We start from the raw sequence: 13,972 nt of genomic DNA, 5'->3' as shown, positions 1-13,972 counted from the left end.
ATTGGTTCTTGCCTTGTGCCCTGTGTTGGCTGGGATTGGCTCCAGCAGACCCCCGTGACCCTGTGTTCAGATTCAGCGGGTTGGAAAATGGATGGATGGATGAATTTCTTCTTGTGTTTTAACTATATCTCATTTTCTGGTTCATCCCTTTCAAAATACTGTCTCCCTATTTGAGTCAGTATACCACCATGCAATGATTATCCATATTACTAACCGAGAATGGTAAACCGGATGGACGCAGGGACATCCGGCCATGGGCCGTGGACGCAAAAGACGTACTGCGCAGGCGCCCCCATAAAACCTCCCTTCCAAGCAACGGAAACCGGATGGAAAGCAACGTAAAATTAGAAATGAGGCGCCCATAGCACACAGAAAAAAGGAGTCAGACGCCGGCGCCGCACAAAGCCCATGGCAGACGAAACGGAACACACACAAAGAAGAGAATTGAGACCCACGACACACAAAGCCCCCCTGCAGTAACTGAAATAAGAAATGAGGCGACGCGCCCCTAGAACACCAAAAAGAAAGGAGTCAGACGCAAGCGCCACATAGCACACGAAACTCTACGCACACAAAGAAGAGGATTCAGACCCACTACAAACAAACACTCCCTCCACTAACAGAGATAAAAAAAGTGAGGCAACGCGCCCCTAGCACACAAAAAAAAAAAAAGAAGTCAGACGCGAGCGCCACACAAACCCATTGGACACAAAACGGGACAGACTACGGACATAGCACAAGAAACATACACAAAAAGGAGGATTCGGACCCACGACCACACTAACATAAATAAGAAATGAGACACAAAGCCCCACTAGGGTTACCACTTTTAATACAAAAAAATAAGGGACGCATACTGCAGCGGGGGCCACATCCCAGTGCCAACACTTTGCAGACTCTACTTAAAAGACCCGCCTTCCTCACTGGACAGTTAAAATGACCAATCAAACTAATGATGACATCAAGTATTACCCAATGAAATGTAGGAAAGGAGGCATCTTCATAAAATGCGTGTGGGATGATTTGCATGAGACGCTGCTTTAAAAAAAATGATAAAAAAAAAAATACGGGACAAAACCCGTCCCGTATTGATTCAAAACGGGACGCGCAATTTCATTCTCCAATACGGGACGATTCCGTATTTTACAAGACGGGTGGCAACCCTGCCCATTACTGAACGAACCGTCCGTATTAAACATACGTCATCTCAACACATTCAAATTAGGCAGCATAGGTTGATCTCATTATACTGATCCACTATTAACCGTTTAACCACAGAAAAGGCTCCATATTAACAGTGAGTGCGATCCTCCTTATTACTTATCCATATCTCTAACGCTGAAGAACAAACAAGTAATGAATTCACGATCACAGGTACAAAACAATATGGCTCGAGTGACGGGACCAAACACACGAACCCGCATGAAAAAAAACAATACACGTCGGCTACAACGCGCTTCTGAAACTCCGGAAGAAAAAATGTCTCGGCTCCAAAAACGCAAAGCTCAACTAACACATTAACAGAAACGAGCGCATATGGACAGACACAATGAACGTACACGCATACAGCACACGTCTCAAAGTGCTGCATCGAAACAGGCACGGATTCAAAATGAAACACCTCCCTTCTCAGACATACAGAAACGGCAGCAAAGGGACAAAATAAATAAACGTAGACGTCTACACCGCGCATCTGCAATGCCGGAAAACAAGCAGGCAAGGCTCCAAAAAGAGAAAGCTCAACTGACCGACATACAAAAACGAGCAAGGCTCAATACAAACAATGCACGCAGTACACTACAACGGGCTTCTCACACAGCACAGGCAAATCGATTACAGCTCCAAAACAACACGTCCCAAATACTGCACATACAACAACGCACCTCTCAAACGGCACAAGCAAAAGATACACGTCACGGACATCAACGACAGACACCTGCTAAACACTTGCGCCAATTAGCTGACAACGCGTTCAATAATGAGTCCACTATTCAGGAAAATTCATTGGGATTAATGAATGTCATTTGCAATCATTGTCATTCACTTAACTTCCCTGAAGAAACAACTGGCAATACAAGTAATGAATTTACACGTTGTTGTCAAAAGGGTCAAATTAGACTGCCTCCTTTACATTCATATCCTGAATATCTACAGAACCTTCTAACTAACGATGTACCTGAAAGTGAAAACTTTATGAACTGCATTACATCCTACAAATCTTTATCCACTATGAACATGAACAGTAGCACTGCACATGACATCCGTCTTGCAAAACTGTTAATTATTGATGAATGTACAATGGCATCCAGTCACTTACTCAACACCATTCATAAACTTCTACAAACATTGATGAATAATAATATTCCCTTTGGAGGAAAGGAACTTTTATTTGGAGGAGATTTTAGACAGTGCTTAGCTATTGTTCCACATGCCATGCGCTCAGCTATTGTTCAGTGCACCTTAAAATACGCAGACAATTGGCATTGCTTTCAAAAGATACAGTTAGTACAAAACATGCGATGTCCAGATCCAGATCATAACAATTGGTTATTACATCTGGGAGATGGTACACTCACCAATACAGATAGACTTCACCCAGATATTAGTACAATTCCTCAAGCCTTTATCTGCGACGACTTAGTTACAGAGATATTTGGAACAGCAATCTCATTAGACCAAATGCCCCTTTTAACACAACGCGCTATATTATGTCCAAACAATATTAATGTGAAAAACATAAATACCCAAGTCATTTCATTACTTCCTGGAGAGACACAACTCTTTCTAAGCTCTGACAAAGTTGACTCTGATCACGACAATGACCATCTTCATTGACCTTACAAGTTCTGACCTGAAATTACCTTTTACACTTAAAAGGCGTGTGCAAAGAAATTTTCCAATAACCCTTTACACTGTGCCACACACTTTATTGTTTGCTTTCTATTTGCATCATCTACACCTTCACACTATTCTATATCTCATTCATACATCACGCTCTTTGTCATTTCCCAACACCAGGGGTTGGCGAGCGAAGCGAGCAGGGGGCGGAGCCCCCTAGTGAATAACTAAAATATATGTGAAAGTGAATTTAAATACTACAGACTTCCTTGATTACATAATTTAAAAATGTAATTACAATTTTAAGGAGCAAAATACAGTAGTTGAATTTGATAGTTTTGGCTTCAATGTATAAGTACATATAGTGAGACAGATTTTATGGAATAATACATTTTATTCAAAATAATATTGTTACTACTACTGTAAGTGAGGTGAGGTACATTAGTATTGCATTTTGCCAAATCTTTTTATATATTGATACAATCCATTAAGGATTTGAATTGATTCAGTAGTCAATCCAAAACTAAAAAAATCTGATGTTTGAGAGTGCATCTAAAATTTTCCTGTTATCTTAGTGTTGAAGTAAGTGAAATGTTAATTATTTTAACTATAGTTTATTGTGTTTTATTAAAATTATATATATATTGTAAATGTGTATGCTCCTCCGGAATGATAAAATAACCTGTCCATTAACTACTAGCTCTTGTAGTTTCTTTTTATATAGTATTTTTCTCCCTTATATACCCACTACCTGACACCTGAAACAATTTCACATTGCAAACTAACTGTGTTGTGTATTACAGAGTGCAGAAAAATAACTGCTCAACAAATGAATGTGCATTATGTGTTCATTATCACATATTTTATTTGCAGTGAAATAAAACATAAGCTTTATTACATAAAAGAGAGACAAGCCCCATGCTTAGGCTGTCCAAAATAGCTGAAACAGGTCCCATTTTAAAGAGGACTCTGACATAATTGTAAATAAGCCACAAAGTTTTGTGTTTCGCATTTGAAACACTCTAGATTTTAACATTTGAATGCTAAGCTTTTTAATATTAAGACTGCACATGTATGGGATTTTTAATTCCAGATTAATCATATTCCTTTGAGTTGAAGTAAACAAACAGATGTCCAACAGAATGTGTAATGGTGTTACATAACAGTATAATTTGTTAAATTCATGAATCTTTAACAAATATGGCAATTTTTCACTTTCTTTTATTTGTAATGTCCATCCATCCATCCATTTTCCAACCTGCTGAATCCAAACACAGGGTCATGGGGGTCTGCTGGAGCCAATCCCAGGGCGCAAGGCAGGAACCGATCCCGGGCAGGGTGCCAACCCACCGCAGGACACACACCCGCCCACCCACACACCAAGCACACACTAGAGCCAATCCACCTGACCTGCATGTCTTTGGACTGTGGGAGGAAACCGGAGCACCCGGAGGAAACCCACGCAGACACGGGGAGAACATGCAAACTCCACACAGGGAGGACCCGGGAAGCGAACCCAGGTCTCCTCACTGCAAGGCAGCAGCGCTACCACTTCACCAACGTGCTGCTATTTGTAAAGTCTGTATGTGGAATCATTTTGTTGTATTGGTTATCTGTGTTCAGAGTCTTTTTGCAAAATTTCATTGTAATAATTTAATAGTAGTTAAATTTAATTTTTTTACATAAAATATATTTCATTAGAGAATGGGGGCCTTTCATTTTTTTCCTTTAAATCTTTGTCTTTGGATTGTGGAAGGAAACCAGAGGACCCACAGAAAACCCACACAATCGTGACAAGAACTGGCAAGCTCCAGACAGAGAGGACTCAGGACATGCACTCCGGTCTCCTTACTGCGAGGTAGCAATGCTACCACTGTACCACCTTGACACCTCAGTTTTATACTCATATAATTTAAAATACTGTATCATTTAATGTACTATACAATTGAATGTACTTACCATTCTGCTAGTAAGAAATCAGTGTATAGACAGTCCTTGAGAAAACTACTGATCTCTCATTTGTGTGTATACCATACATGTTTGAAACCACTTCATTGTAATGTCTGCTGTCTAGTTTGGGGTTATTTTCCTTGTGGTAGATGGATATCTCTGAAGTCCAAGGCCTTTTGCTCAAAAAAGATTTTCCACTAAGATTTATCTGTTCCACCACCATGCATCAGGGTGGGGCTGGGGTCCTTAGAAATATGTACAGTGTCATACTTTTATCAAACACAGTGGTTAGCATTAATGCTAAAAAGTGCAGTGTGGTCTCATCATATCAGACTCTTTCGTTTAGTCACATTATCACAGAGTCCCTTCATGCTTATGGAGAGTTGCAATTTAATTTGAGAATAATTCCAAAAATGAATTTTATTTGGCAGCATTGTCCCACTTTTGTGATGAACCTGGCAAAATATTGTCATAGTTCACAATTTGCCCTTTATCAACAGTGCAATACATTTACACTCTCAGATTAGATTGTTGTGTAGGATGCTATGTTCTACACAAAATCACAAATGCATTGTGTTTCTTCTATTTATTATGTATCACACAGCATTTGGGTGTCAATGCCTTGAATATTTTCCTACACTTTTCTTCATATTGGTGAATTTAAATATTTTTATTCCATATTGGCTTGTATACATTAGCATAGTGATTCAGAGTCTCAGGCATGATGAAAGGGTGTGAGGCCATAAGCTTCACAAAACTGTCTAGATGTGGCCTTACCCCAGGAGAGCAGGCTTTAAAAGTTTAAAATATTAAAAATATCCCAGAAAAGTACAAAAATTCCCAACAAGAGTGAGGGTGGCTATAAACCCCTGGCTTACTGAGACAACCCAAAATGCAGTATCTTTATAAATGAAGAAATTCACTGAAATAAAAGTAAGAATAGTCAAAAACCAAATAGGAAGTGAAAGGCCTTTTTCCTAAAAGGCAATCCGAAGCAAATAAGTTTCAATATGAATTCCAAACTCAATAATGTATGTACTGTAACAGAAGAGGAAAGACCACTAAGTCAGAAATAGTAAAGAAAAGCTATGCTCACAAATGAACTCCTACAACACTCAATGAAAACCTGAAAGAAGTCATCTCATCCACCAGAATATAGAGGACGGCCCCTCAGGTGTGACATAATAGTGGCCCTGTCGCCACCAGTCCACAGAATACAAGGTATTACAATGATCCATTTTTCTTTATTTTGCCTTCTGTAGGAGATCTGAATACATGTGGTACAGATGCTATAGAAGATAAGGTTTTGGGCCTCAATGATTCTCACATCCATTTTAGCCTTATGCAGTATTTTCAAAGTTGTAAACATCTTATAGTGATACTGGTTTCTTTATGAATTGGGCATCACTTTTTTTAGGGATTGCATCAGCTGTTGTCATGGCAATCTTTCCAAGAGTCACTCGGGTGTGTGTGACATGTAATAGTATACAGAGTATATATAATATATATATATATATAATACTGCGGTGGGTTGGCACCCTGCCCAGGATTGGTTCCTGCCTTGTGCCCTGTGTTGGCTGGGATTGGCTCCAGCAGACCCCCGTGACCCTGTAGTTAGGATTCAGCGGGTTGGAAAATGGATGGATGGATGGATATATATATATATATATATATATATATATATATATATATATATATATAATATATTGTGAGAACCCGGGTCTGAACACCACCAGACAAACACCACTTCTTTATAAAAAAGCATGTTTATTTCTCTGAACACAGTCCCACACAGCACACAGTGCTTCCCAGCACTAACCACCTTATACACGGGCCTTTCTCTCCCTGTCCTTGGGCCGCCTTTACTCTCTTCACGGGATCTTCGTCCTGCTCCCACTCTCGACTCTAGCTCCAAAAGAATGGCATCGGTTTTAGAATACAGTATTATATTTTTTCAAACTTCATATTTTTATTCCATCAGAAAACTAATAAAAAAAGGAAACTATATTCAAAAGTATGTATCTTTGACAAGAAAAAAAGTATTTGATTTTTAAATTGATACTATTGACATCTTTGAATTTTAAATTGTCTTTGAGTACCCAGTGTTACTTATAATGCTCCAGATGATAACTTTTTAGTACTTCTGTTAAAAAGATTATTTATTCCGAAAGTCTCCAAATTATTTATTAATCTTTACAAACTACAAATGCTTTGCAGTTATTTTAACTCATTTAAAATTAAGTACCCCCACTTTCACATGATTTATATTGTATACTGCTGACGTTGTAATGCCTGTTTATATATTACACTGCAGTATGTCTTATGACCTGTCAATATAATGTTACAGGAACTTCAAGGCCAGGTGGATGAAACTCTTCATGAAAATGAGGAATTGAAAGAGCAAGCGGCCATAATGGATAGACGCAATAACCTACTGCAGTCAGAGCTGGATGAGCTGAGAGCAGCCTTGGATCAAGCAGAGCGCAGTCGCAAACTGGCCGAGCAGGAGCTCATGGATGCAACTGAGCGGGCCAATCTGTTACACTCCCAGGTAGGCCTCATCAGTCTCCTCTAAGTATACACAGATGGTACAGTAACAGTAAAATATAAATCTGGACTACATTCATAAGAGTCTCCATGACTTGTCCATAAGTGGTGTTGCATGACACTCTTTAGTTTTATAAACAGTATGTCTTGGACTCTTCTGAAGTTAGTATAAATATAGCTCCTTTGCAATGTGGAAAAAGAACAGCCCAAAAATGGCTAGGTTAGATGGACCAGGAAATGAAGATAGTTTCAATGGAAGAGACAAAGAATATTTGTAAATCAGGTAGGGGTTGAAATCCGAAGAAAAAAAAAGTAACAAAAGCAAAAACAAAATTAGAAACACTGAGCGCATTAACCACAAAACATTATCCAAAAATCAGTCAAAATTTTCAGTACCTTGTGTATGTTCTTTCCCTGATACCTAATGCAATAATCATAGAAAAAAGGAGTCTTTGATCTGATATGTGGATAAAGGGTAAACAAGCTGCCAGCTTCTAAAGGTAAGCATAATGATATTGAGATTGACAATAGAACATCATTGGCACCAACGACATGTCAGTAACTGCAGCAAAACAAAAAACATGAAGATGTCATCATCATATCAGTAGAGAAAATTAACAACACTACAATCCAGTCCACAATAGTAAAGTGACATATAAATGAGATCCTTATGTAAAACCTTGGAAATACTACACTTGTAGACACTTTAGTAAATTAATATGAAACCGTATGTAAAAGTCAAAGGCAAAACCACATAAGAAGTATCAGTGATTGTGCATCGTGAATCACATTTCTTGTGCTTTGCTCTACTTGTTCTCCTGTTAATAACTCAGATCAATTATATAAATTCAAATACCCAAGCTCTTGACTTGATAAAATACTTTGCATTTTTTCATGATTTTAAAAGCTATTTGTTCTTAGCTTCTTCTTCTTCTTTTGGCTGCTCCCATTAGGGGTTGCCACAGTGGATCATCTTTTTCCATATCTTCCTGTCCTCTGCATATTGCTCAGTTACACCCACCACCTGCATGTCCTTTCTCACCACATCCATAAACCTTCTCTTAGGCCTTCCTCTTTTCCTCTTACCTGGCAGCTCTATCCTTAACATTCTTCTCCCAATATACCCAGCATCTCTCCTCTGCACATGTCTAAACCAACACAATCTTGCCTCTCTGACTTTGTCTCCCAACTGTCCAACCTGTGTCAACCCTCTAATGTACCCGTTTCTAATCCTATCCATTTTAGTCACACCCAATGCAAATCTTAGCATTCTTTAACTTTGTCACCTCCAGCTCTGTCTCCTGATTTCTGGTCAGTGCCACCATCTCCAACCCATATAACATAGCTGGTCTCACTGCCATCCTGTAGACCTTCCCTGTCACTCTTGCTAATACCCATCTGTCACAAATTACTCCTGACACTCTTCTCCACCCATTCCACCCTGCCTGCACTCTCTTTTTCACTTCTCTTCCACAATCCCTGTTACTCTATATTGTTCATCCCAAGTATTTAAACTCATCTACCTTAACCAGCTCTACTCCCTGCATCCTTACCATTCCACTGACATCCCTCTCATTTACACACATGTATTCTGTCTTGTTCCTACTGACCGTCATTCCCCTCCTCTCCAGAGCATATCTCCACCTCTCCAGGGTCTCCTCACCCTACTCCCTACTCTTGCTACAGATCACAATGTCATCGGCAAACATCATCGTTCACAGGGACTCTTGTCTAATCTCATCTGTCAGCCTGTCCATCACTATTGCAAATAAGAAAGGGCTCAGAGACGATCCCTGATGTAATCCCACCTCCAACTTGAATGCATCCGTCACACTTCCCTCGTACATATCCTGTACAACTCTTACGTACTTCTCTGCCACTCCTGACTTTCTCATACAATACCACAAGTCCTCTCAAGGCACTCTGTCATGTGCTTTCTCCAGGTCCACAAAGACACAATTCATCTCCTTCTGACCTTCTCTATACTTCTCCATCAACATCCTCAGTGCAAACATTGCATCTGTGGTGATCTTTTTTTTTGGCATTAAACCATACTGCTGCTCACTAATCATCACCTGTCTTCTCAACCTAGCATTCAATACTCTTTCCTATAACTTCATGCTGTGGGTCATCAATTTCACTCCCCTGTAGTTACTACAGCTCTGTACATCACCCTTATTCTTAAAAACTGGTACCAGTGCACTTCTTCTCCACTCCTCAGGCATCCTCTCACTTTCCAAGATTCAGTTAAACGATCTGGTTAAAAACTCCACTGCCATCTCTCCTAAACACCTCTATGCTTCCACGGGTATGTCATCTGGACCAACATCCTTTCCATTCTTCATTCTCCTGATAACTGTCCTTACTTCCTCCTTGATAATCTGTTGCACTTCCTGATTCACTATCTCCACATCATCCAGACGTCTCTCTCTCTCTCTCATTCTCTTCATTCATCAGTCTCTCAAAGTACTCTTTCCGTCTGCTCAGCATACCCTCCTCACTTGTGAGTTTGTTTCCATTTTTATCCTTTATCACCCTAACCTGCTGCACATCTTTCCCAGCTTGGTCCCTCTGTCTAGCCAATCTGTACAGGTCCTTTTCTCCATCCTTAGTGTCCACCCTCTCATACAACACATCATACGCCTTTTCTTTAGCCTTTGCCACCCCTCTCTTCACCTTGTGCCTTATCTCCTTGTACTCTTGTCTACTTTCTGCATCTCTATGACTAACCCACTCCTTCGCTAAACTCTTCACTCTTCTTGCTGTCACCCTTACTACTTCTGCTGTAGTTGCCCAGCTATCTGGTAACTCTTCACTGCCACCCAGTGCCTCTCTTACCTCCTTCCTGAACTCAACCTTGCAGTCTTCCTTTTTCAACTTCCACCATTTGATCCTTGGCTCTGTCCTCATTCTCCTCCTCTTCTTGATCCCCAACATCATCCTACAGACCAACATCTTATGTTGTCTAACTACACTTTTCCCTGCCACCACTTTGCAGTTTCCAATCTCCTTCAGATTGACCTTCTTGAAAAGGGTGTGCATCTTCCTCCACTCTTTTACGTCACCCTATGTTCCTCCCTCTTCTTAAAATACATATTGCACCACAGCCATGTCCATCCTTTTCGCAAAATCCATTATCATCTGAACTTCTTCATTCCTGTCCTTGACACCATACCTACCAATTACCTCCTCATCCCCTCTGTTACCTTCACCAATATGTCCATTGAAATCCCCTCCAATCACCACTCTCTGTTCCTTGGGTATACTGTCCATCAATTCGTCCAAATTACTCCAGAAATCTTCTTTCTCATCCACTGCACACCCAACTTGCGGTGCATATGCACTAACAACATTCATCATCACACCTTCAATTTCCAGCTTCATAATCATTATTCTGTCTGACACTCTTTTCACCTCTAAAACACTCTTGACATACTCTTCACTCAGAATAACCCCTACCCCATTTCTACTCTCATCTACACATCCACACCATGATAGAACATAAAAAAACAACTAATTGTAGCTAAATTCTATGACATTTGCATTAAGTGGCTATAATTTCTCTCATTTTACAGAATACCAGCTTGATCAACCAAAAAAAGAAATTAGACAGTGACATCTCCCAGATGCAACAAGAAGTGGATGAAGCTATTCAAGAAGCTAGAAATGCAGAGGAAAAGGCCAAAAAGGCAATTAATGACGTGAGTTCTTCCGATTTATTTTTTAATCCAGAAATTAACATTTCTACTCTATTTTTCTCATGGTTGCCAAAACTCGGTTGTGTTGTACGACTGCACATCTGTATATCAAGCAGTTTATGAATACATTTGAAATGCAGGCTATTGAAACTGGAAATGTTAAATTGCTAGGTTAGATAGATAGATAGATAGATAGATAGATAGATAGATAGATAGATAGATAGATAGATAGATAGATAGATAGATAGATAGATAGATAGATAGATAGATAGATAGATAGATAGATAGATAGATAGATAGATAGATAGATAGATAGATAGATAGATACTTTATTAATCCCAATGGGAAATTCACATTCTTCAGCAGCAGCATACTGATACAATAAATGATATTAAATTAAAGAATGATAATAATGCAGGTAAAAAACAGACAATAACTATGTATAATGTTAAATGTTAACGTTTACCCCCCCGGATGAAATTAAAGAGTCGCATAGTTTGGGGGAGGAACGATCTCCTCAATCTGTCAGTGGAGCAGGACAGTGACAGCAGTCTGTCGCTGAAGCTGCTCTTCTGTCTGGAGATGATACTATTTAGTGGATGCAGTGGATTCTCCATAATTGATAGGAGCCTGCTGAGCGCCCTTCGCTCTGCCACAGATGTTAAACTGTTGAGATCTTCTTGATGTTGTGCACAATGAATATTGTAAAGATCAAACCGTTATTCACAGTTTAGGTAATAAATGATTATTTATTACGTTATATAACATTTATAAACTGTCTCAGTCAAAATTCAAGTGACATATAGCCACATTCAGAGAAAGGCAGGAACCAACCCAGGGCATGACACCAGTCAACTGCAGACATTTATTACATTTCTTCTTTTAATGTTTTGGGGCAAAATAAAATATATCTTATCAAAGATTTCAAAATTAAATTAATCTAATTCAGTTAGCTTTGAGAAACAATTTTGGATACATCAAACAAGGTAGGAGGTAGCCTTGCATGGGATGCCATACTCACACCCAGAGTCTCACCTGCTAACACTGGGCCAATTTAGATTTGGCAATCAAATTAACAAAATTGTCTTGAAAAAAAACCTCATAAGTGGACTCCATGAAGACGTTGTCCATGTGAATAAGTCAGGTTGATACCAGCTGTGAGATTAAAATATGCTGTTCAAGAAGGATACATTGGAATAGATGAATGCTGGTAAGTATAAATTTCAACATGTTAAAAACTACAAAACATTCTCAGCATTGTTTTGGACAAGTTAGATTAATAAAACATGGTAAACTATGTAGAACTGAATGGTCTGCACTCATCAAAAATATTCTTATTTTCTTGCATCCCTATATTACAGGCAGCTATGATTGCTGAGGAGCTTAAAAAGGAACAGGACACAAGTTCCCATCTGGAGCGAATGAAAAAAAATATGGAACAGACTGTGAAGGACCTGCAGATGAGATTAGACGAAGCAGAACAAGTTGCTTTAAAAGGAGGCAAACAGCAAATCCAGAAGCTGGAATCCAGAGTAAGAAAGCACATTGGAATATGTGAGTATGTTTATCAAATGGTTAATTGCTTAAAGAATTAAAATAATCTTTTTATGGTTTAGGTCAGGGAATTGGAGAGTGAGCTGGAAAGTGAGCAACGCAGGCACAATGAGGCCCAAAAGGGACTTCGCAAGTATGAACGCCGGATCAAGGAGTTGACCTTCCAGGTAGCTAATTGTATTTTTTTAACACTTTTTGGCAGTCAGTACATTTGTTCAAATATAGTATCATGGGGTTATGGAGTTTGTCCTGGCAGCATCATGCACAAAGCAGGACATAATGTTGGGTGGAGCAACAGTCCGTTGCAAGGCACACCCAACACTCAGACCCACACTCAGTTATCATGGGCTAGTTTAACATCAGCACTCAACTTAACATGCACATTTCTGGGATGTGAGCAAAGTACCTGGAAATAAATCTGTACAACTATGGTGCAAATTCCATTTAAAATATCTGGGCCAACCCAAGACAGTGGGACTATGAGATCACAGAGTACAGAAACTGGATTGTTTTTCTCTTAAGACAGAGGAAGATAAAAAGAATCTCATGAGAATGCAGGATCTGGTTGACAAGATGCAGCTGAAAGTGAAGAGCTACAAGCATCAGGCCGAGGAGTCTGTGAGTGCTGCTTTCCTTTTTATTCTTTCACTCTCTCTGTTCCTTTCTTTGTATGATTTGCCAAGAGACAAAACATTTTAGTTAATGTTGTATATTTAAAGGCTTAAGTTAGGCATGCCACAATGCATCAAAGAAATTTTGCAAGGGTTTATGATTAAAAGCTTCTGATCTTATGTAAAAAATAAAATTTTTAATAAAATGTGCCTGAAACAAAACAGTGACCATCACATTTTTAGTTACTGCTTAATCCCCACAGAAGCATCATTTTTAATTACTTTGTTTTTTTAGTCTGTTAGTCCAGTAGTCTATTATTAAAGCTGAACAATATTTAGATTGTAGTGAGGGCCAGGTCATATTAGATGACTTTTCTAGCAATTTTTAGTTGAGGCTAATTTGCATAATCTTAGTAAGTTGGAGGCAGTCATCAGCGTACACTGTGAATCCAGTCAGCTAATGTTGACATACCCAGCAACACATTCCTACTAATCCACAGCCCGCTCTCACAAAATCAAACAGGTTTGATTTTTGTCTTTAGTTGTAGGGTTGGGTTCTGTGTGCACAAGAGCTTACAATCAATGAATGCTCATCTGGAAGTACAATGCATATAAAACAGCAATGAGGAGTAAGGAACAAGGGTGTTTTGGACCTCACAAACAGAAGCGAATCTGGTCTGTCTGATGTCTCATGTTTTATATACCACGATAGAAGACGAAAAGTAAAAAAAAGAGCAGAGATTGCAGCTGAATTCACGTACATGTAAAACCTTC

The 13,972-nt window shown here is 39.2% G+C and overlaps 1 protein-coding gene across 1 annotated transcript in view; it reads left to right on the top strand.

The window, feature by feature from the left end:
* LOC114651090 (myosin-7-like) overlaps positions 1-13,972 on the top strand; it is a 200,879-nt gene that overhangs the window by 93,836 nt on the left and 93,071 nt on the right. Inside the window, exons 35-39 of the mRNA XM_051926523.1 lie at positions 7,136-7,339; positions 10,911-11,036; positions 12,395-12,565; positions 12,650-12,754; positions 13,110-13,205. Coding sequence (XP_051782483.1) covers positions 7,136-7,339; positions 10,911-11,036; positions 12,395-12,565; positions 12,650-12,754; positions 13,110-13,205 — 702 coding nt within the window. The remainder of the gene's footprint in view (positions 1-7,135; positions 7,340-10,910; positions 11,037-12,394; positions 12,566-12,649; positions 12,755-13,109; positions 13,206-13,972) is intronic.

This window comes from Erpetoichthys calabaricus, chromosome 4 (assembly GCF_900747795.2).
Source record: "Erpetoichthys calabaricus chromosome 4, fErpCal1.3, whole genome shotgun sequence".
Classification (NCBI taxonomy): domain Eukaryota; kingdom Metazoa; phylum Chordata; class Cladistia; order Polypteriformes; family Polypteridae; genus Erpetoichthys; species Erpetoichthys calabaricus.
Note: the sequence above shows the minus strand (reverse complement) of the source record. Positions and strands in the feature narration are given on the sequence as shown.